General features: G+C 33.8%; 3 protein-coding genes and 1 long non-coding RNA gene across 5 annotated transcripts; 2 read left to right on the top strand and 2 right to left on the bottom strand.

Annotated features, from left to right (window-relative positions):
• The first annotated feature begins 856 nt into the window (after window positions 1-856).
• LOC114373538 lies at window positions 857-2,473 on the top strand. The gene is made up of 2 exons (XR_003658419.1): window positions 857-1,021; window positions 2,151-2,473. It is a non-coding gene; the product is annotated as an uncharacterized LOC114373538 (long non-coding RNA).
• Window positions 2,474-5,255: 2,782 nt separating this feature from the next.
• On the bottom strand, window positions 5,256-7,693 carry LOC114375505 (putative 12-oxophytodienoate reductase 11). The gene is made up of 6 exons (XM_028333298.1): window positions 7,560-7,693; window positions 7,349-7,492; window positions 7,120-7,250; window positions 6,402-6,578; window positions 5,664-6,312; window positions 5,256-5,563 (listed from the first exon to the last, which is right to left on the bottom strand). Exons 1-5 carry the CDS (start codon window positions 7,613-7,615, stop codon window positions 5,705-5,707), a joined length of 1,116 nt encoding a protein of 371 aa, XP_028189099.1. The 5' UTR covers window positions 7,616-7,693; the 3' UTR covers window positions 5,256-5,563; window positions 5,664-5,704.
• Window positions 7,694-11,002: 3,309 nt separating this feature from the next.
• LOC114375502 (DExH-box ATP-dependent RNA helicase DExH16, mitochondrial-like) lies at window positions 11,003-17,042 on the top strand. 2 transcript variants are annotated; one of them, XM_028333292.1, is made up of 16 exons: window positions 11,004-11,294; window positions 11,566-11,689; window positions 11,870-11,991; window positions 12,090-12,280; window positions 12,649-12,789; window positions 12,980-13,102; window positions 13,404-13,481; window positions 13,852-14,020; window positions 14,801-14,913; window positions 15,056-15,136; window positions 15,431-15,496; window positions 15,670-15,734; window positions 15,910-15,955; window positions 16,036-16,152; window positions 16,458-16,549; window positions 16,632-17,042. In XM_028333292.1, the coding sequence occupies exons 1-16, from the start codon at window positions 11,240-11,242 to the stop codon at window positions 16,744-16,746; spliced, it is 1,698 nt and encodes a 565-aa protein (XP_028189093.1). In that variant the 5' UTR covers window positions 11,004-11,239; the 3' UTR covers window positions 16,747-17,042. The 2 variants fall into 2 exon arrangements, with proteins under 2 accessions (XP_028189094.1, XP_028189093.1); XM_028333293.1 differs by lacking the exon at window positions 15,431-15,496 and having other exon boundaries at window positions 11,003-11,294.
• A 668-nt stretch (window positions 17,043-17,710) lies between these two features.
• LOC114375503 (pentatricopeptide repeat-containing protein At3g22670, mitochondrial) lies at window positions 17,711-19,814 on the bottom strand. Its single transcript, XM_028333295.1, has one exon. The coding sequence runs from the start codon at window positions 19,736-19,738 to the stop codon at window positions 18,107-18,109; it is 1,632 nt and encodes a 543-aa protein (XP_028189096.1). The 5' UTR covers window positions 19,739-19,814; the 3' UTR covers window positions 17,711-18,106.
• Window positions 19,815-20,160: the final 346 nt, after the last annotated feature.

The following is a 20,160-nucleotide window of genomic DNA, read 5'->3' as shown; positions in this document are numbered from 1 at the left end:
ATATTAGAGCGTGCTTCACTTATTTCATGTTTGTGAGCAAAATACATAGTAACATGTGTTAGTGTGTGTTTGATTTAAGATTAAGTTTAACAGACACACGTTCTTATACATGTTTTTGTAAGAAAATTTATAACTTTTGATTCATCCACGTTTGACGTTTGAGGGGTCTTCCAACAATACACCAAACACTCACTTAATCATACTATAAAATTTAGGTTATCTTCCCCGAAAATAGTTGATGTTTACACCTACATATTAAAAGGTCACAAAAAACCAAAAAGAACTGCAAGAAGATCTGCTTCTTGCTTTTGCTTTTTGTCTTTTTAAATTACCTACCTTGTAAAATCGGTGGTAAAATTATCGAGGCAGTCAAAGGCCGCAGCAATGAATTTTTCTTCTCTCTCTCTCTTACTGTCTTCTAGTTTGATTCTTTCTTTGCTTTACCTGCTTTGAGAGGGAGACCCCATCCCATTGGGCTCTTTTTCTTCTTTCTAGCCTTACCATAGAATGGATTTTGGGTTTGGGGTACACTTTAGTAATTCAAAATGTGACAAAGCTATCCTCATCGGTCACTATCTTTTGCATTAAAGAGGAAAGACATTAATACAAGCAAATTGTACAATGGTATACTCTGATGTAGACCTCTCACTTGTATAAACACATTCTTTATATTTGTTTTTCGATACAAGGTTAAAGGAAGAATCTACCTCTCGTCTATTTTCCCTTTTTAGATTTTTTTAACGTGTGACCAATTAAAAGATAAAATATAAAATCTACATTGCTCACTGTAGAAACGACCAATAACTTATATTTTAATCAGAAAAGTATAAGTGCTAGAGACTAGGGTGATGAAAATCTATGTAGTTCCTAGGCTGCCATAGAGTTTTGATTACAAGTATACAAGGTGAAAAAGGTTGTCATAATTAGGAAAATATGGCCGGGCAAAGTGGTGTAGTTTTTGGTAACAATTTTATTAGAGTAGTTCAACCGCACTTCCCCATTGCGCCAACTGCAAAAGCAGGTAAATCATTTATCATAATTATATAATGATTTTGCTTGTCCAGTTTGTGTTGCCTTTAAGTTTCTTGTTCCCAGCTCAAGTAAGTGTATATATGTATTCTTCTGGCTCCATATCTTTGTTCACTCGTGGCTAGAGTTCTTCTCTACCAATGAGCTGGTAAAAATTTATTGCTGGTGGGTAAAATCTTAAATGCATTATTGGACCACTGAACTAATTTTAGCTTTAAGGTTTTATTTTTCCCCGACAAATTATAACTACAAGCTCAACAATACAGTAACCCACAGGAGGCGTCAGTGGCCCCAACGATTCATATATAGTTACCTGAAATTTAGGTATAAGTACAAAACTACAAAATTTAGGTGACTCGGTAATCTTAGATTCAAAACATTTATTAGTGAAAGGAAGTTATTGAAAAAACTATTGAATTAGCAAGAATGATACAGAATTATTTTTGTCTTTTACCAAGAATCTTAGGCAGCAAAAACTGTGAAATTAACTATGGGGACGTGGAAAGTAGTTTGGTACTAATCTTTCCCAAAATCCAGAGTTGCAAATCCAGAATATATTATAAGTTGATATGGGTCACAACCTACTTTTAATATGACCTGCATTTATTGAACTAGGGTGTCAAAATTAGACTCAGTTTGATGCAAATCCAACACTTGTTGTACACAACCACTCAAACATGATACCTCATTATAATTAAAAATAAATAAATGAAGGCACGTGAGATTCAGATGGGTGTGAGCTTGATGCATCCCTAAAGGCACTGTTTCCAAAATTCAAAGGCACCAAGGTCGTTACGAAGCGGTAACAACAAGATGAATGAAACAAAGAAAAAATGGTGGAAGAGCAGAATCAGGTGACGCTCAAAGGTTAGGGTGTCAAGATCAGTGTGCCGACGAGTTTCTAGAATGGACTCTCGATTCGGTGCCGGTGACTCTCAATTCGGAGCTGAGTCTTTAAATTGTTGAGACTTGCGTGATGTATCATTGTTTTGTTCTTGCTTGCGTGTGGATTTAAATAATTATGTGGTTATTCTCTGAATTGTGGGATTCCAGATGAAATCTTCTCTATGCTTTCCGAATTCGAATATTCCCATTTATGAATTGTTTGCCAAATTTTCTAGATACTTGCAGCAATTTAGTGAATGTTTGTTCGAATTGAACGCCGATTCCAGAGAAGTTCATGGCTTTGGAAGATTGATGGTTGAGAAGTTCATGTTGGCAGTTGACACTCACATGCTTTTAACTTTAGATTCTATAAATTAAGTTTTATTTTTTTATTTTGATGAGGTGTCATTTTTTGAATGGTTGTGAGCAATAGCGACATATTGAGGTTGCGTGTATGTAAGACTTTCTCGGCAATCTTGTTAGTTCGATAAATAGGTTGGATTGAGCTGTAAAAATTTTAATTTTAGTATATAAGTAAGTGAATACATGTTCATTCTAAGTATATTTTTTAAAAATCTTACTGCACTTAATTAATTTCAAGAACAAGAACCATTGGCTAAGGGTGTTGGTTGGCCAACATTCTTCTTCACCCACTTGTGATCAAATAATAAAGGGTTTTTCTTCCAACACCCAGCATTTGTTCTTCTACACCCAACATTTAGGATGAAAAATCAAAAACACCCTTATGTATAACTTATACGAATTGTCAATCCGTAAGGTTATTATGGATTCACAATCCGTAAGGCCATTGACCTTCACGGCAAACTTGGCGACGATGAAGTACATGGGCGGCGTGAGGGGGAGGAGCAAAGAGAGGTGCAATGCGGCGAGGTGTGAGGAGGAGGCGCTCGCACGACAATGAAGGAGGGGGCAATGACCTCGCGCGACAATGAAGGAGCTAGCGCGGCGATGCCACTAGGCGAGACAAGAGGGAGGTGGCGGTGTGTCAAAGGTTGGAGCAAAGGGCGGTGACGATGTTGCAGCGTGGTAGAGGTGGTGTAGCGAAGTTGGTGAAGAGGAGGTGGAGAAGGTAATGGCCTTATGGATTCGTCGTTATGGACTGTGAATCTATATCCATATGAATCCTTCATGCGGATTTGCAATCCGTATGTTTCTCAAAAGGGATAATTTTGAAAGAAAAAAAAAACAAAAAATTGTTGGATGTACAAGAAAAACGTTGGGTGCGCAATAGCGATGACTAATCTTCGTCAGCGACTGTGAGCACAAACAAGCCCCTTTAAAAGTGGGAATCTTCACCTTCACTCCCTTAATCCCTTTCTCTCTTTGCCTACCTCCATATCTTCTATGATTTATTCTTTTCCTATACCTCTCATTCCTCCTTTCTCCCTCATCCTCTTCATACTTTTCATCTTCTCCATGAGAAGAATTAGATTATCTGTCCTTTCTTTTTTGCTCTAAATTTTCGATCCTCACACTTAAAGCTTCATTATTTCTGTATATTCTTCACAAACTCTCCTCATTCTCCTTTCTCATTCTCTCCATCCTTTCTTCATCTTCATAACTCATTCTTCTCATTTGATCATCAAGTTTAATCATCTCCGCGATGAGCCTTGCAGTTTTTGAAAATGATGGAATAACATCTCAACTTGTAGAAGCCATACCTACAAGTAAAGTTAGTGCATAAGTAATAAACAGAATAAGACCTCACCACTCAAACTTAGTGTTTATCTAAGTTCACTTCTATATTATTCTTTCAAGGCTTTTTCTTTTATAATATGCATTCTTACCTTTTACCACTCTTGTTCTTCTTTAGTTCTTGATTAGAACCTTTGAATTCAAAATCAAGAAATATTCAATATGAAATATATCAAAGATCAAAACTCAACTCAAGAAACCAAAAATAGAAAGAAATAAAATAACATGGCCCATTCAGATACCAATTATTTTTGGATCAGACAACGATCTATTTTATTTTATTTTTTGTCATCATAATATCATATAAAATAATTACTAATTTCATTAATGATTAATATTTTTGATGATCACTTTTAGTGAAGTTATTTTTCTTAATTTTATTTTTTTCTATTCATTTTAGAGAAGTCAAACCCAACTAAATAAGCCCTTTTTCTTTTAATTTTGTCCACAGAATAGGACATTGCCTCTTCGGTGAAATTTTAAAAATGGGTTTCAATAAGACGACACGTAATATATAAATATATTTTATTAAAATATCAAAATTAAGAAAAAAATAAATCAAGTAAAGAAAAATATTTTTTCCATTCTATTTGTACGTCAAGCGTTACCTTTGTTACAAAAATCTAATATGATATTGCCGTTTCACAAGATGTGGATTTGCATAAAAAAAATCATTTATTATCTATACAGTTTATAGAATTTAATCAGCTACCAAATAAGTCAATAGCTACTTTTTTAAGGAAATATTATTCCTTTTCCATTTTTTTTAAGATTTAACAGGGAACTCGTATTTGATTCCACCTCAACTTAGGGAAAAAATTCGTTTAGAAAGTTAACATAAAATGTTTTTTTTAAAAATAAATTTAACCGGATATAACCAAGTGTCTGGACTTACTCTTCGCCCAAAATAAAATTGCACAACTTTAGACCAACCCAAATAAATAAGCGGACTAAATTGAGTGGGTCAAAAATCAAAGGCCGTTTCTTTTCGGCTTTTATATATATATATAGATTTAATTTGCTTCTTTAATTATTAAAAAGTTTAATTTAGTCATTCAATTTTTTAAAAATGAAGCAATTATATTCTTTTTTATCATATCCATTAATTATTTGACAAAAATCAATATTATTTACATCGATTGTCAATACAATTAATATAAAACGTGTTTTTTAAATTAATTGTTTGATGTAAAAGATTGAGTTTGGATAAAGTTTGAGGACATCTTTTTACATTGGTTGTCAAACAATCGATTTAAAAAATATAATGCTTTACATCAATTGTATTGACAAATAATACAAAACGTACCATTTTTTGTTAAATAATGAACATATTTGATGGAAAGGTATAATTATTTCATTTTAAATAATTGAGGAACCAAATTGAACCTTAAAATATAATTAAATGACAAATTGTATAATTAAACCTTCCTTTTTTTTTCTTCCCTTCACACTTTTTTTTTATTATTTCGAAAACATCTCTTCTTTTTTTATTAATCATGATATTGATTCGAAGTAGTTATGGTTAGACGCGGTAACTAATCTTCCTCAACGACCATGAGCGCAAACAAAAAAAAGTATTTTTCTTTCAACATGATTTATTTCTACCTCACAATTTAGATGATGTGTCAACTGAACTGGATCCAAAACCTTACTAGAGACGTAAGAGAACGAAAATCTTTAACCAAATTGCAAATAGGAATTTGCAGGGAAAGAAAAGCTTATTAAAAGTTGAGCCTCTCTGATAGCAACAACAGCCCACCCCAGCATACATCACAAATCACAGTATACACCAGACCAGTCCGCACCCATACCAAACCAACATACTTGAATGATTAGTGTAAAGGAACCCAGCAATAGTGCCTAATTCCGTTAGCATTGTTGCTTGTTAGGGGACAGCTTCAAATCACAATCCACTTCAAATCACAATCCAATTCTGTTACAACGGAATTAATATCATTATCAGTATTAGACATTGTAAACACTATAAAAAAGAATGCAATGGATGAAATAAACAAAGAAAAATTATGAATTACCTTTTATTGTAGTTAGCATAGCATAGTACATTCTCTCTACCCTAAGATGCTACAACATTGGATTCTTCAGCATGAAAAGGGTAGTCAGTATAACCAACAACTGGATCATGAGTGTAGAATGTCTCCCGGTGATACTTGTTGAGAGGAGCATTGAGTGCAAATCTCTTTGGCAAGTCTGGATTGGCCAAGAACAAACGACCATAAGCAACAAGATCAGCCCTGTTCTCAGATATGGCATCGATCCCCTCTTGCCTGTCATAACCTCCTGCGGCTATAAAAGTGCCATTGAAGGCCTTTCTCATAAGCACCAGGCTTTGAGGACATTCAACTCTTTCTACAACAGTCTTCATTCTTGGTTCCACCATGTGACAGTAGAGAATACTATACTTATTGAGGGCATTAACTATGTACAGCCCCAACTGTTCGGGATTTGAATCTCCACACTCACAATATTCTGAAAAAGGTGATAATCTAATTCCAACTCTTTCCGCCCCTATCTCATCTACAAGAGCTTCAACAATTTCCAAAGCAAATCGACAACGGTTCTCAAGGGATCCACCATATTGGTCTGTTCGGTCATTCACCTTATCTTTCAGGAATTGATCAATAAGGTAACCATGAGCCCCATGGATCTCAACTCCATCAAAACCTATAATTTGCACAACCACGGGTATGCTAGTCTAGTTTGTAAAACAATTTGAAAGAACATTTGTAGGAGCAAAAGGGAAGGGAAATTACCAGCTTGGATAGCATTCCTAGCAGCAAGTCTGAAGTCATTGACAATATGAGGAATTTCATCTGTCCTTAGCCGCCTTGGTGGTGTGTAATGTACTTCATCAATGCCATCACCTCGACCTTGTGGTGCGAGTAGCTTGTCCGTAGAAGATATCGGTGCTTGCCCATTTGGTTGATAAACTGAACAAATATCAGAATGTAGTTACTCAACAACAAAAATCTTGAATCATCTCCTTTTGAATTCAACAACCATACATACTATTGTCTGCCAAAACCTGTTATAATTGAGTGTAAAGAGTTTTTTACAATTCCAATGTCAACTAATCAACTATTATCTTGTATGATTTTTAAACTCTAAACTGCAATACGGGACTGCTAATTAGCAAGAATATAGAAAATAAGTATTTTGTTGGATAAATTTAAATAAAAAGAGATTTGACAGAAATCAAGAGTTGTATGTAAATATTATGATACCCAATATAATTCAATTTTCATCAAATTATCCGTACAATATAAAATTGTAGTATTGTACCATTACCATCTGATTCGGATATAATACGAAACAGTACAAACCTACTTGTTAAAATATCATTGAACTGGAATTAAAAAAACAAAAAAAAAAAACTAAAGCTTTGACAAAATCAAGAATTGTCTATGTATATATCTGTTTCATACAGCATTTTCCTATAATAAAGCAAGTTGAGGGAGGGGGCAAAAAAACCTGAATTTGAAACCCTTCCAGCGTGCCAAATCTGACAAAAGAAGATACCACCTTTGGCATGAACGGCATCCACAATGGGTTTCCACGCTTGGACTTGCTGTTTTGTCCATATGCCAGGTGTGTGTGGATACCTTGACATGTATTATTATTATGTATAGTGATAGTACTGGAGTGAAGGTGCAAATTATAATTAGCAGAAATGAGAGAATTGAAATAAGTGTGTAGGTACCCTTGAGCGGTTTCAGAAATGCCATTAGCTTCAGAAATGAGAATGCCTCCGTTGGAAGTTCTCTGAGAGTAGTAGAGAATTAGATGTGGTTCAGGAACGTTGTTGTAACTAGACCTCTGTCTGGTGAGCGGTGCCAAAACAACTCTGCAAAACCAGAACAATTCAATTTAATATATTTAAGCCACTGGCAATTTAATTCCTTCAGAGGTACCTATGGGATAGATTGAAGTTGCCCATCTTGTATGGGGTAAGAAGAGGAGCATCCATAATCGATTATATGTGAATTGAACTTAATTTAATTGGTCACTTAATGGGTGCCATGTCTAACACTGAGAGTTTTAACTCTATCATGATCACCTCTTAATATATACGGATCTACCGTCTCTATTGTCCCTCTTTATACTGTTCTTTTAAAATTGTACAATTTTAATTATTTTTAAAATTAAATATTATCATTAAATATTAATATAACTGTATTTTCATGAGATAACATAAGAAAAGACAACACAGAAATCAAATTCAATATATTAATCCATTTTTTCATTACCACGTGATGAAGAGAGGGTGGCTGCAGCTGAATAAAAAAGAAAACAGTATAAATTATGATATTCTTATTATCAATTCAAATTTCTTGCATTCAATATTTATAATTTTTAAACTTAGTATCGTATAAATTATATTTTAATTTCCGTTCATATTGTTTCCTAATAAATATTTCGGTTTTAAAATAATGGAATAAAATCGAACTATCAGAGTTATTTTATGAATAAATTGATCATTAATATTTATTTCAAATTTTCATTCAAAAAATATTTATTTCAAATTAATTATCAATTTTCATTCTAAAAAATTATTTATCAAATTTCATTCTGTTTCCAACAATTATTTATGAATAAGTGTATTTTGAAACAATAATTCAATGAAAATGATTTTTCTTTTTAGAGTCATTTTGTTTCTCTGTGCATTAATGTGTTATCCCAATACTTTTCCTTAATCCGAATTACTGAATCTTTTAACTTTATCATGATTGTGTTAGAAGTTTTATTTTGTATTATTATTTTATATTAGGGAACTATTTCTATTTTCCTCAGTAAAATTATAAAAACATTTTAAATTTTATATATTTTATGAATGATATAAATAACTTGATAACCAATGAATATTGTTCTTACGTTGCGCACGTCACAAATACTAGTGTAGTACATGTATACAATGACGTTATTTTTTAAATTATAAATATTTAATTAAGATTGAATTATTTTATTGACGATGAAAAATATTTTAATAAAATAAATACAAATATTAAACTTTAATTAAACCATATATTCATAATTTTTTTATTTACTTAAAAAGTAGTTATTCTATAAGATGTTACGTAGAAGTATTAACAATCAATTAATGTTTAAAAGTAATTATTATAAGATATTACTTGGAAGTATAAACAACCGATGTTTAATAGTAGTTATTATAAGGTATTGCTTATAAGTATAAACAATAACGTATAAATAAAAGTAATTATTATAAGATATTTACTTAGAAGTATAAAATATCAATGTATAAAAAGCCTTAGTTTCTCCTTAAAAAAAAAGTCTTGGTTCCGAAGGTCTTAATCTGTGCTGTCTTGTGTTTCTTTTTATTTCTTTTTTTCCTCGTTTTCCCCCACCTAACAAAAAAAACTATGTTCAAAAGTGGTTATTATAAGATATTGCTTATAAGTTTTGGTGTAAACAAGTCAAAAACTTAGAAGTATAAACAAGTCAATTGGATTATTGAATAAAATCTTACTTTCGTTATTTAAACTGAAAATCATGTGTAATATTACACGGTACATTTTAAGTAGGTAAACTTATTAGAAAAATTAAGTTGGACCACACATGTGAATTTAAATTTTACATATAATTAAACAACAGACTTAATTATTGTTTTAGTTCCTTAATTTTGAAATTATTTTTTAGTCTGTTAAATTTTTTTTTAATTTCTGAATTTTGAATAATTATTTTTAGTTTCTCCCACGAGTATATGTCAAATAGAGAAAAATAAATTTACATTTTGTGATAGTTTTTAGGTATCAAGATTTGACTTTTATTTTTTAGGTACTAGAATTTATATTTTAAAATTGTCATACATTATCGATTTACTATTTTTTGTTTGATGCACACTCATGGAAAAGGCTAAAAAGAGTAATTTCCAAAATTTAAGGATTAAAAAAATAAATTTAAATTTGAAAGACGGAACAAAATATAATGCCGAGAGACTAACAAAGGAATTAAGTGTGTTAAAAAGGGACAGTAAGGAGATATTTTTAGATTTATGAATAAATGGGTTAATCTAGTTTTGTAGTACAGAATTTTTTTATCCCTGTACTTTGTGCTTTAAATACAAACTATTAAATACTATTATTTATATATTTAAATACTATTATTATTGTGCTTTAAATACTATTTATCCATCCTTATATTACAGATTCTATTTTCTTACTGTTGTTATTTTGGATTAAAGATCTATAAGTATTTGATCAAGATGAAGGTGTTTAATTAGATTATACATATAAAGTGTTTCAAGTTTTATCAGGTGTCATAGTCCATCACATTAGGCCCAACTTGAAGAAGAAGAAGAAGAAAAATAAACAAACATTGAGCTCCACTGGCCACCACACACAATGCCTTTCCCTTCAATGGTAAAATCGCTTCTTGCTTTGCATCATAGTGCCCACTACGGATGTGTTTGGTTTAAGGTCGAGTTAAATCGACACACATTTTTATGCACGTTTTATGAGAAATGGAAATTTGTAACTTCTAATTTAACTGCCGTTTGGGGTTAAACACACACTACAAGTTTCCATTTTTAACTCCACCAACTTATCCCTCGCTCAGTCCATTACCCAGTAACAAGGAGGGGAAAAATTCTTCAAAATGTTCCATAGCAATTATTTTACCACAGATTCAAAATTGGGTAACCACGGTACGTCCAAAATAACATGGAACAAACAGTACTTCAGCCCAAGCAAGTAAAGAGAATTCTAGAAATCAAGAGTTTCAAACAAGAGTTACCACAAGCAAACTCCCTCCGCACCCTAATCGAGTTTCAAACAGCAATTAATTTTAGAGTTATCGACTAAGAAAATTTGAAAAAAAGGATACGATGTTGCACCACATCGTGTCTTCCATTTAGAAATTTGACGGTGATGGTGATCATGAACAAGATTTAATGATTTTTCTCAATCAAATTACTTTTTTCTTTTTAGGACTTTGATTTTCTCTTGAAATGAAAAGAAGAAAAACTATTTATTAATTTGATTTATTGGGGATTATAATCATGACTTATGTTTTAAACTCATTATTTTCTAATACGTTAAGCTGATTTCTGCGACATCACGTAAATTACATCTCTTTCCTACATTATTTATTTTATTGATATTTATGTAATTGATTAATTATTGAGATTTTATTTACATTCTTATTAAACTTAATTTGATTGATTATATTGTATTTTTATTAAAATTGAATTTTTTTTAAAACTAAACTCGTGGATAGATTTGGTTGACCCATGGGTCCACAATGCAGAAAGACCAATCCACTTACGCACCCCTGGCCAGACCCACCATATATAATTTCAGTTTTACGATTTAAAAGTTATAAAAACAACAATTTATGATTGAAAAATTGAAAGAAAAAAAAAAGAAAAAAGAAAAATCTTGTTTACTTTCTGGTTTCGTTCCTGCACCAAAGGGTTTGGGTCTTGTTGAGAGGCTGAAGTGGCGGGGAGTAAGGTTCGCAGATTGTGTGGTCAAAGAAAGCAACGTTTTGGATCCATCCACCGCTACCGCAATCGCACGTTCCATTCCTTATTCCATCAGACTTTTTTCTATCCAACTTCGCATTCACACTCACAATGGCTTCCTTTCTTCTTCGCCGTAACCGCAATCTATTCTCTCGCTCTCTACTCGGTTCGCTCCCTCCTCCTTCAAATCCTTATTACCATCTTTCTCATTTCCTTTTCGTTATTCTTTGTTTTCCTTTTCGCTTTTGTTCAAAGTTTCACCATCAAATACTCTGAGCTGATAAAAAAAAGTATTTTCCTATGATTTTTCCCTTGAACTCGGAACGATTAAATCGCTAAAATTCACATTGCCCATATGTTTGTTCTCGTTTGAATTCCATTATAGGGTTACTTTTTTTGTTTGTATCGTTTTGATGACACATCTCATCCCCATCCAGGTAAAAAGGAGCCTTTTCGTCTGTACTTTCAGTTCAAGTCTCAAAGTTTAGGTGGTGCTGCAAACAAGGTGCATCCATATAGCAGCCGTAATGGTCCCATCAGAAATGATTTTACTGACTTGACGTAAGCATACGTGCCCTATATTTTATCGGTTTGCAAGTAAAGTTGTTTACTTTTGCTCTCAAAAGCTGTTTAGTAAACCTTTATTTGATTATAAATCTTTATGACAATGGTCATGACTTTGTAATTTTAGTTTACATATAATGGTTCTGAATGCTGATGCTTAGTTATTGGTTGTTTTAGTTGCCCTCATACATGGTATCCACAGGCTCGAAAGAAACATCGCAGGATTATCCTGCATGTTGGTCCAACAAATAGTGGTAAAACACATCATGCTCTGAAGCAACTTGAGTCAAGTGCTTCTGGTAAGTTGGTTATCCATCTTTTGCAATGGTGAAGGTAAACAATACTGTGGAAGGATGAAAACTAAGTAAGCAGATTAAGTATTTTTTGTACTTCGCAGGTGTATATTGTGGTCCTTTAAGATTGTTGGCATGGGAGATAGCAAAACGGTTGAACAAGGCACAAGTTCCTTGTGATCTCATTACAGGTCAGGAAAGAGATGAAGTTGATGGTGCCAATCATAAGGCTGTCACAGTTGAAATGGTTGATGTTTCAGCTGATTATCAGTGTGCTGTTATTGATGAAATTCAGGCAAGTAAAATTTTCGTTTGGAGATTTCTTTTTCATATTATATCTAAATAACTCCAAGACTTATTTAGTTTTATGTGAACCGACATAATAAATTTCACATTGAAAAAAGGGTAGAACTTTAGGTTCCACCTTACAGGTTTGGCTCTTATCATAATCTTGTAGTGTCAGATATTCAATTTTAGTTGTATTACTAATTAATTTTTTTATTTCTGAAACATCTACATTTGAGGAGGCATTGATGGCATTGTGGGCTTTGCTAGTTGTTATTCCATATCTTGTGATTCTATGAAAATAACTTATAGGATTTCCATGGTTTTTTATTGTGATTTCTTTTCCCATCTAACCATTATCTTTCTTTTTGCATCCAGATGATAGGGTGTATTACAAGGGGATATTCATTTACACGTGCTTTATTAGGAATTGCTGCTGATGAACTTCACCTTTGTGGTGATCCAGCTGCTGTTCCCCTTATTCAGGAGATAATGAAAATTACTGGTGACGAAATTGAGGTATCGAAACTTATGTCTTTTGTTGAGTCTCTGAACAACATCAAGACCATTTTTGTGGGGATGGGAAGGGAGCATATACATTAGACCAATATTTTCATTAGCAACTGTTGTCCAGGTCCTCTGCTTATTCATGGTGTTTTCATTAAAATGTTTGATTTCTCTCACAAAGTTTTCTTCTTGTGTGCTGCAGGTTCAATTTTATGAGAGACTGTCACCTTTAGTCCCACTGAAGGTTCCTCTTGGATCTTTCTCTAATGTAAGAAATGGTGACTGCATTGTAACCTTTTCACGTCAGGAGATATACAAATTGAAGGTGAGCTTTTACATGTTTTTGAAATTTGCTTTCATAGTTTGTTTTATGCCCAAACTTTTGTGTTTATACACTTTCCATGTTATTGTTATTGTTCCCTTTTGATTCTCTTGGTAAATAGTTCTGAAAAAAGACGTCATCCATTTTGGTTAACATAAGAGAATGACACTTGGGATGCTATTTTATCTCATAAAAAATGCAAGCTGCTAATGTATTGTGAATTGTGCAAATTCCATTGCACATGTTTTAAGTTAGTTTCTGCACTGCAAATTAACTAGTAAAAGTTGATATTCATATTGCTCAGAAAAGAATTGAGAAAGAAGGAAAGCATCTTTGTTCAGTAGTTTATGGATCACTGCCACCAGAGACTCGAACAAGACAGGTGTGAGCTCCTACCTCTGTCTAAGTAATATTTGGTTTTCCTTTTGAATTACACTTGTTTCATGCTAATGCAATCTTTAGAATTTAACATTTATGGCTCATACAAAAATTATGCCATTTGTTTTGTTCTTTTGTGTTTTCTCATTCATTGGGAGAAATGTTCTTGCTGACCATAAGCGTTTTATGTGGTTTCAGTGTTATTTCATCTCTGTTTGGAAATTTTTTCTCTTCTTTTGTCTACAATTTATAGGTTTAACTTAGTTTACTGCTATATTTATTGGAATATGTTAATAAATATTTCCCATTTCCTTTGTATTGTCCCTCCTCTACACCAAGAATTTGCCGAGTTTAAAGTTTCATTAGGACTGCAGGCAAGCATGTTCAATGATGCAAGTAGCGAGTTTGATGTTCTTGTGGCCAGTGATGCCATTGGAATGGGTCTTAATCTAAACATCTCTAGGATCATATTTTCAACCATGAAGAAGTTCGACGGTTTCGAGGTGCGAGATCTGACTGTACCTGAGATCAAACAGATTGCAGGTAGCATGTAATTCATATGAGTGGATTTGCCTTGTTCCTGAATTTGATTAAAGGATTGTATCTGATATATCTTAACACTGATGTTTTATGTTGTTTTAATTGTTTTTGGTCAATTAAGCATACAATTCAATTATTTTTGGAGATTCTACAAATTTTTAATCGACTTTCAAGCAGTGTAACATTGAGTATTAGCTTTTCATAGTTTTTCTATTCTTAGTTTTTGCCAGTTGGTATGCAGTTGGAGCTATGTATTGAATTTGATAGCTTGGATAAGTAGACATCAAAGCATCATTTTTATTTATATTTTACCCTTGTTGGATGCTGAGTTTGCTGGGTAATTCAGGGTAGGTACTTGCATTTAACATTGTGCATATAATAAATTAATATTTTGACTCTGTTGCTTTTATGATACTTGTCATATCTTCTAAGATACACTTTGGATATGTCAAGATTCTGTGGGACCTTCAAAAGATGTCTTTTTGGAAAAATCTGTGCTACATTATATAAATAAAATAAAATTAAACTTCTCCTTCAGACAGCAAGAATGTCTCTATTATTGTTGATGTTTTTTTGTATTATTTTTTAGATATTCATTGATTCAATTTTAATGTTTATTACATTATTTAAGTAATTGATTTGGAATCCACTTTGGGTTCGAAAAACTTACTACTATTACCAAATGATTCAGTGTTCTAATTGATATTATTTTTATAATTTATGAATGAGTGGAGGCTTGGGCTAATATGTCTTGTCTATTTGGATCATGTGTTATTCTTGCAGGGAGAGCTGGTAGATATGGGTCAAATTTTCCTGTAGGAGAAGTAACATGCATGGATGAAGAGGATCTACCCTTGCTCCATTCATCTTTGAATTCTCCATCACCCATTTTAGAGGTAACCAAACACCTAACTACCCTACATGCAACCTAGGCAAAACTGAAACATAGAAAGCTTCTAGTAGATATGCACTGTTATCTGAACTTAGTTCACTTTATCTTTTATTGATGATTTGTGTATACTACTTATTCTGATACAGCGTGCTGGCATACTTCCTACCTTTGATCTGATGTATATGTATTCACGATTACATCCAAGAAATGGTTTCTATCAAATACTGGTAAGTTATATCTGCTTGTTTCTGTTTGCATTATCTTCCATTCTGTCATCCATGGTACTCTATAAATTGTTTTATTTTTCATTGTTGTCCATTACAAGTGCAAAAAAAAAAAAAAGTGCAAAAAAAGTTGTGATTGCTAGTTACTTACCAAGTGGGCAAGCATCTTATTGCACTCAACTGCATCTGCCGAATTATTGAAGCTGAAAATCCTTAGGTGTCTTAACATTTAATGCATTATCTTATTATATCCCAAAACTAAATAATTATGTATCTTTTTTTCTTTAAATATTGCAGGCGCATTTTCTTGACAATGCGAAATTATCTGAAAACTATTTCATTGTTAATTGTGAGCAATTATTGGTATGTCTGTCTATTAATAGCTGCCTTGCCATTGAATTGTGACTATTTCATATCAATGATGTCTTCTTGTTCATTAGTAATCAGTTATCAATTATCTCATTATTTTATTATTATTTACTGGGTTTCCTTTTGTTTGGTGGGTGTTGTTTGTATATGCCGGTGCCTGGTACTAGAAAGTGGCTGCTGTAATTGACGAGCTTCCCCTTGGATTACATGAGAAATACCTTTTCTGTATCAGGTACTTTCTTATCTTTTCAGGAAATAACAAAATTGCAGAATGCACGATCCATGTCTGTAGGACTATTCTATGAATTGAAAACTTGGTGGAATGAAAAAATTAGGGTGTCTGTATGTTACAGTTTATACTAGTTAGCCTTTTCAGTTAATTTTTAACTGATCGTTATAATACTCAGCCCAGCTGACATGGATGATGAAATTTCATCTCAAGGCCTAGCACAGGTAATTATCATATTGTTAGTATGAAATATGTTGATGCTAGTTTGAATGGTCATAAAATGACATATCTTATGATAAACCAGTTTGCAGAGAATTATGCAAAGAAAGGTCTTGTCCGGCTTCGAGAAATATTTACACCAGGGTCACTCAAAGTGCCCAAGACGCCAGCTGCTCTGAAGGAGTTGGAATCTATCCACAAGGTTTTTTTTTTATACATTTTTTTAATTTGCTTGAATGATCTAGTGAGAGGGTGAACCTTGGCACAAACCAAAGGTTGTTGCCTCATAACTTAATTGTCAGGGGTCAATCAATGGTTGTGGCCATGTGCAATGTCATGACTTTAATCATCATTTTAATAACCATGGGCATGAACACTGTACAGTGTTGACAATATTTTTCCCTTCGTTCATTTGATGGAAAATTTTAATAATTCCATTTTTAAACTAATTTTGAAACAGTGTACCTCTTAAATTTTTTCGGTTTTTGATTGGTGCTAAAACTGCAGGTGTTGGATCTGTACGTTTGGTTGAGCTTTCGGTTGGAAGAATCTTTCCCAGACCATGAGCTGGCCGCATCCCAAAAGGCTATTTGCAGCATGTGCGTGTTAGTTTTTATGTGGTTTACTGCTTTTAAGTTTTATCCCTTAACTCTCTTCATATTTATCAATTTGAATTTATAGGTTGATTGAGGAATTCCTAGAAAGACTCGGGTGGCAAAAGCCAATGGCTAGAAGGTTGCCTTCTCATAAAATGTCAAGTTCTCTATTATCCCAACACATGAGGAAACACCTTTAAGTGTATGTTTGGATAACCGATTGCTTCTACGTCTTTCTTGAATTTGGCGTGAAAATAACAAAGGAGGTGAGCTGGGAAGGTGTGTTAAAAAACACTAAAAGTTATTCCCGTGCCAATGCCACAACCCACAACCCCGTGTTCAGCATTATACAAGTTTCACTAACAAGATTAAATGTTGTACATTTTTAGGTTATTTTCTACCTTTTCTACGTCTTAAGAGGTTTTTATCAGGATATGTTTATACACATTCTATAATGCTTCATCTAAATGATTATTGATTAATTTTTTTCCCCGAACTTGTTTCTGTTCTTTTTCAAGCTAGACTGGACGCAAACCAAAATACTTGTCAATCTTAACTCTCTTTTTAAGATACACGGAACCTTGGAAATCACGTGTTTTAGAGACTTTTGGTTGCGACAACATTTGAAAACTTAAAATTTTACAACAAATGTCTTACACAAGATATTTACGATATCTGTAAAACACAGCTTATTGGCCGTTCCAAAATTAAATCGATAACAAACAATACTTATATTTGGAAAAGGCAAACATTTCGAAACATGCAAAAACAAAATATTTAGAATTTTCAAAGTCGAGTCCAATCTACCGGATAATTTTTTAAAGTACAAACCTACGTCCCTACCTGACCCTAGTTATTATCAATGCTTTACATGTTTTACAACTTCGTTTGACTGGACTGATTTAACTAGTTTTATGTTCCATTTATTTTCTAGGTTGTTTAAATGAGTGACTATACCACTTTGTCATCCAACTGGTCAAACAGTACAATCTTGTTCAATTTTTAAAACTATATTTATTATAAGTTATGTTCTAAACCAAATCAAATTTTAACCTTAAGTGGTAGTATTCCTCAAGTTTAACCTGAATTTTTAGCAGCTCTACTAACAAGGTTTACAAGAGGGCTATTAGCAACGAATTCTCTAACGTGTTTCTTGATTCACTCTTTGTCACAGATTCACAGGATGCAACTAGTGTAAAATAAGAACTACACATCTGTTTCTCTTACAATCGGTAATCATGCCTACTTGAGTACGAAGAAAACATACATAAGTCACGTTCAAAACACAAGTACACTCCAATCAGTTCATCGAGCAAATAAAATTGACGTAAAAATGTGTCAATCTTTCTCTTCTTAAATGTACGAGAGGTGGAATTATATTAAAATTTGCCTACCTTTAAGAAGAGAAGAATAAAAACAAAATCCTCACATGATGTGAAAATAGCACAAGATTCATTCCCAAAGACGAAGGTGATTTCCATTTTCATTCATGGCATGGGACGAAACTCTAGGGATCAATCACAAGCAGACTTAGAAATAGTTCATCTTATGCGAAAACAGCTAAATGTTTTGTTTCTGCGAGAAGCGATCCATCCATTCCTCAACACGCTCTTTCTCTTCTAACATGCTCAAGGACTCAAGCTCTCCAGCCAATCCCTTGAGCGTGCTGGGTTTCGGAGTGAACCCCTTCAAGACCATTTCCTCCAAAAACGAGTAAGCATCCGCAACTTTTCCGGTTTTACACAGAGCATTTACCAAGAGCGAGTAAGTGGCCAAATCAGGGCTTATATCGTTTTTGAACATGTGATCCAACAAAAACTTGAGCACCTTCATTCTCTTCTTTTTGCAGCACATCTTGAGCAACGGATGGTAAGTCCCAACATTCGGCTTGCACGACCCGTCTTCCATTTCCTTAAGCAACCTAAGAGCAGTCTCTTCCCGCGAGTGAGCACAAGCAGTAGAAATCATAGTATTGTATGTCACGACATCTCTCACAACCCCTTGCTTAGGCATATCCTCAAACACATCACAAGCATCCTTTAACCTCCCAGCTTTGCCAAGAATGAATATCATGCAGCTATAAACTGGAGTGTCAGCAACACAGCCATCACACTTCATCTTTTCATAAACCTCCAAAGCTTTACTCAGTTGCCCTGCTTTCCCCAGATGAAGCATCACAGTAGTGTAAGTCACAGCATTAGGGGGGCATCCATTTTCCCTCATCTCCTCCAAAACTTGATCCACCTTGCGGAAATCTCTCTCGTGGCAGTATGCTTCAATGAAACTAGTGTACGAGAAAACATCGGGTTCAAACCCGAGTTCCTTCATGTCCTCCATGGCTTTCCTTGCATTGTCAAATTTCCTCGCTCTGCACCATCCATGCATCAAAACATTGAAAGAATGAGAACTCAAAGGTATCAAACCCTTAAACTCCAAAACAACCTTGTGGGCATGTTCAACGCTATCTCCTTTCACCAATGCATCGATGAGAACATTCAACGCTGCAGTGTCCTTATTGACACCAAACTTGTCCATTCTGCGAAATGCTTCAATAGCATCTTCATGCTTGCGTGCCTTGGCAAGCCTCCGGATTACCTTGGCCATTGTTTCCAATGTGACATACCCTTGTTCGAGTTTTGCCATTTCCTCCACCAAATCGGACATGGGATCAAAGGATTTGCACTTTCCCAAGATGTCAACCATCAAGTTGCAGAGTTCGGGGGAATGCCGATAACCTGTTTGAGATTTTGCCCATTTGAAAAAACCCAAAGCTGGGACCCAGTCGTTGCTGAATCTGTTGAGAACCTGCGAAACCAAACCGCTAGATGGCTGAAAACTAAGTCCATCAAGGGCTAAAGCAGCTAACTCGGGAGAAGGGTAGCGTTTTTTGAGAACTTTGGTTATTGCGTCGAGTTCGTCGAGGTTGTCTTGCTTGGGTGATTGCGTCAGGACTTTGGGCTTGGTGATGAGCATGTGGGTGTCGACCCAGTGAGCGAGTGAAGGGATAACGAAGTTGTCGTCTGAGTCAGCGTCTGGAGGGGTCGGGGTGTCGGAGAACTTGAGCCACGGAGGGAGCTCCGGTGACTCCGCCATGGTGCAGAGGAAGTGGTGCGAGCCATTGGCGGCGGCGGCGGCGGTTCTAGGAGAAAGACGGTGAGTGAAGAGGCTTAGGATTCGGAACTTGGAGAGCATTTTTGAGGGCTACGTTGAATACGGAAACGGAATGAATGGTTTCAAAATCCAGAGTGAGGCGGAAGGTTACTTTGGTTAAGAGAAAATATATTCATATAAGTATAATATTTTCATTTCTTTTTAATACCTAGGAAGGAAAAAATATAAATTAAAAAGAAAAAAACGCTATGAACTCATAGTGATATTGCTACTCTAACTAGTAAACTCGACTAAAATATATGGCATAAAAAAATGTCTATAAGTTAATATTGTAAATGTCTTTTATGCTTCTATTTTATTATAAATATTATATATGGTAAATTTATTTACTTTTTATAATAATTTTTTAAAATTTTAAAATTACACTGATGCTAATTTTTAATTGATTAATAAAGTTTTTTTTTGCTACAGAAAATCTCTATTAAACTCAAATCTATTATTTG

Source organism: Glycine soja, chromosome 11 (assembly GCF_004193775.1).
Source record: "Glycine soja cultivar W05 chromosome 11, ASM419377v2, whole genome shotgun sequence".
Classification (NCBI taxonomy): Eukaryota; Viridiplantae; Streptophyta; class Magnoliopsida; order Fabales; family Fabaceae; genus Glycine; species Glycine soja.
The sequence above is the reverse complement of the archived record's forward strand: the minus strand, read 5'-3'. Positions and strand labels throughout refer to the sequence as shown.